This window comes from Acanthisitta chloris, unplaced genomic scaffold (genome assembly GCF_000695815.1).
Source record: "Acanthisitta chloris isolate BGI_N310 unplaced genomic scaffold, ASM69581v1 scaffold1661, whole genome shotgun sequence".
In the NCBI taxonomy this organism is placed as follows: Eukaryota; Metazoa; Chordata; class Aves; order Passeriformes; family Acanthisittidae; genus Acanthisitta; species Acanthisitta chloris.
The window spans coordinates 12,126-15,175 of record NW_008656263.1 but is presented as its reverse complement, the minus strand read 5'-3'; the positions used below and the strand labels follow the sequence as shown (position 1 = coordinate 15,175).

The window sequence follows — 3,050 nt, the reverse complement described above, 5'->3', positions numbered from 1 at the left end:
CCTGCCACTCCCCAGGGCTGGGGTGTGCAGGCGCCCATGGCCGTGACTCAGGGGCCGAGGAATGTGTTGTAGAGCCCAGTGTGAGGAAGTCAGGAAGGCAGAGCTCCTGCCTCAGCCCTGCACCCCACCCCATAGCATCCTCCTGCCTCTGCTGAGCAGGCATCTGCCACTCTGCTGCCAGTGTCTGCACCCACATGTCTGGACAGGCCAGGGCAAATGCCTCTTGGGTAGCTCCAGCACCTCTGCAGCGGCTGGAGGCGGGTGCTGCCTCACTGCGGTCAGGCGTGGGTTGCTCACGAGATGGGGGCAAAAGCATTGGAGCCAGGTGGGTGCACCCAGCAGTGGCAGTTCATCCCATTCACCTGTGCAAGATGTGCTTGCTCTTAATCTGTCAGCATCTTGTGGTTGAGCTGAGGCCAGCACCCAGCTGCTGCATTTCCTGGGGCTAACACACATTGGTGTCTGTTTCTGACAGTGCTGCATCTGGTCCTGTTCTATGAGAGCCGGCTGCAAGATCATCACCTGGTGATCCCCTCTGTGCTCCAGGGACTCCGAGCGCTGGTGAGCTTGCCCCTCTCAGCCTGCAGTACCAGGATGTGTTCCAGAATAGTGTCAGGGAGGTGTAACACCTGGGTACAGACTGGAGCAGTGTGCTGAACAGGGCCTGCCTGTCTGGCAGCATTTCCTGCTGTGCCCCTTGTAGTGGAGCCAGAGAGAGGAGACAGCCTTGATTTCCTGTCTCGTGCTTGTTTTGGAGCAAGGATTCCCTGGCCACCATGGGGAGAAGTGCAGATGGTGGGCATCTTGGCCTGTCCTGTCTGGGGAGGGGGTGGTGGGCTCTCCCTGTTGTGGGAGAGGATCCTGCAGGCAGCTGCTGTACAGAGGCAGGAGCTCTGTAAGGTGGTTGCCATCATGGTTTTCTGTTCTTGCTTTTCTTTTCCTGTTCCAGAGCATGTGCGAGGTGTTGTCCTCAGGGCTAGCAGTATCTGTGCTCAAAGCCATCTTCCAGGAGGTACATGTGCAGGTGAGCAATTTGATTTCCTATCCTGCTATCCTTGATCCCTGTTCCCTGTCTGTCTGGGGATGGCCTGCCTGCCCTGAGGACTGGGCACATTCAGCACAGCGCAGTGGTTCTACAGAGCTTAGAGACATTATGGCTCACTACAGAGCAAGAGGTGTACAGCAGCTGAGGATCCTGTTTGGTCCTTGTCTTCTCCTCTCTCAGCCCTGGGGGAGTTAATTCCTTTACTCCTTGCTGTGTTTAAGTGCCCCCAGCCCAATTATCCTCTGATTTAAGGTTGTTTATGCTGGCAGTGCCTTGGGGGCAGCATGCAAGGCCCAGGTGTGACTGATGATGCATTCATCCAGTGGACAGTCATGTTAAGGTGCCATTGCATAGGCATGTGCACACTTTGCATGTGATAAATGGGATCTGCATGCCAGGAAGCAGCAGCTGAGATGCAGGGGGTCCTGCCCACTTCTCCAGGCCATGCATTGCCCGTGGATGGTGGGTAACAGTGCTGTCATGTGTAGAGGCTTGTTTTGATTGCTGTGCTCCCCACTCCAGTCCTTGCTGCAGCTGGACCGCCACACAGTCTACAGCATCATCACCAACTTCATGAGCACCAGGGAGGAAGGTGAGGGGGCAGATGTCAGAACCACTCTGGGGTTGTTGAGACTGGGAAAATGGCTCACTTTTACCTTCTCCAAGGGCTTTGTGGCTCTGCCTGGGGAGAGCTGGAAGGGCTGTTGGGGCTGTGGAAACTGGGCTGATTCCATGCCTTGTGGGTGAGGTCTGGTGTCCTGCACCTGCTCATGCTCCTCCTTTCTGCAGAGCTGAAGGGCCTGGGTGCAGACTTCACCTTCGGCTTCATCCAGGTCATGGATGGGGAGAAGGATCCCCGGAATCTACTGGTAGCCTTCCAGATTGTGCGTGACCTTATTGCCAAGAACTATGCCCTGGGTGAGCCTGAGCCTTCCATGCAGAGCTAATTGGGAAACATGTCCCAGTTGGAGGGATGGTTCTTGGGTCTGACCAGGACTGGGGTGGTCCCTGACATTCTTTAAGAGCTGCAGATCCAGCCTGTCATGGATGCTAAACATAGCTGCTGTGCTGCTTTTGGCAGCATTTCTGCTCACTCCCTCTCTCCTCTCCCTGCAGGTCCCTTTGTGGAGGAGCTGTTTGAAGTTACGTCCTGCTACTTCCCTATTGATTTTACTCCAGTGAGTGAGTCTGCCCCATGCCACAGCCTATTCCTTCTGGTGTTTTCTGAGGGGGGTTATGTCCCCTCCAGGGAATGGGAGGAGAAGAGTCTTGGCTGGGTAGTGTTGAGCTACGAGCTATGGTGCCCAGGCTGACAGGCTGGTGGTGCCAAGCTGACTGCAGTGACTGGCACCACTGCTGCCTTGCTGGAGATGAGGTGATGCAGCTTTAGCTGATGGCTGTGTTGGAACGTTTCCTGACTGGTGGATGTCCTGCTCTCTGCCTCCTTTCCAGCCCCCCAATGACCCTCATGGCATCCAGAGAGAAGACCTGATCCTGAGCCTCCGTGCCGTACTGGCCTCCACACCCCAATTTGCTGAGGTAGGAAGTTCCTAGGGGGTTCTTGAGCACCCTTGAGTCCTGAGCACAGACTGCCTTTCATAGTGCTGCATCTCCTGCTGTGGGTCTGGGGACCAGGAATTTGCACTGGGACGGCCCTGTCTCCTGCTGGGGCTGGGCATGGGGAGGGTGCTGATGCTGACACCTTGGGAAGGGGCTGCCTGTTGCAGGTACCCCTCCAAGGCTGAGCTGCAGGGCCATGGACAAGGTGCTACAAACGGTGAGCTGAATCAAAGTGCCTCTCTCTGCAGTTCCTTCTCCCTCTGCTTATTGAGAAGTTGGACTCAGAACTGCAAAGTGCCAAGCTTGATTCCCTGCAGACTCTGGTAAGGAGGGATCCCCTATTCTACTCCCTTCAGCCGAAGGCTGACCTGTAGCAGCAGCAGCTGCCAGCCGCCTGTGAGCCCTTCTCCCTGCCAGCCAGAGACTCTCCCTTGTACAGCCACGA

The 3,050-nt window shown here is 56.2% G+C and overlaps 1 protein-coding gene across 1 annotated transcript in view; it reads left to right on the top strand.

The window, feature by feature from the left end:
- The window catches only part of MMS19 (MMS19 nucleotide excision repair homolog (S. cerevisiae)), an 11,196-nt gene that overhangs the window by 1,920 nt on the left and 6,226 nt on the right, over nt 1-3,050 (top strand). The window contains exons 3-9 of the mRNA XM_009084223.1: nt 476-561; nt 950-1,024; nt 1,568-1,637; nt 1,835-1,963; nt 2,162-2,223; nt 2,498-2,584; nt 2,854-2,928. Coding sequence (XP_009082471.1) covers nt 476-561; nt 950-1,024; nt 1,568-1,637; nt 1,835-1,963; nt 2,162-2,223; nt 2,498-2,584; nt 2,854-2,928 — 584 coding nt within the window. The remainder of the gene's footprint in view (nt 1-475; nt 562-949; nt 1,025-1,567; nt 1,638-1,834; nt 1,964-2,161; nt 2,224-2,497; nt 2,585-2,853; nt 2,929-3,050) is intronic.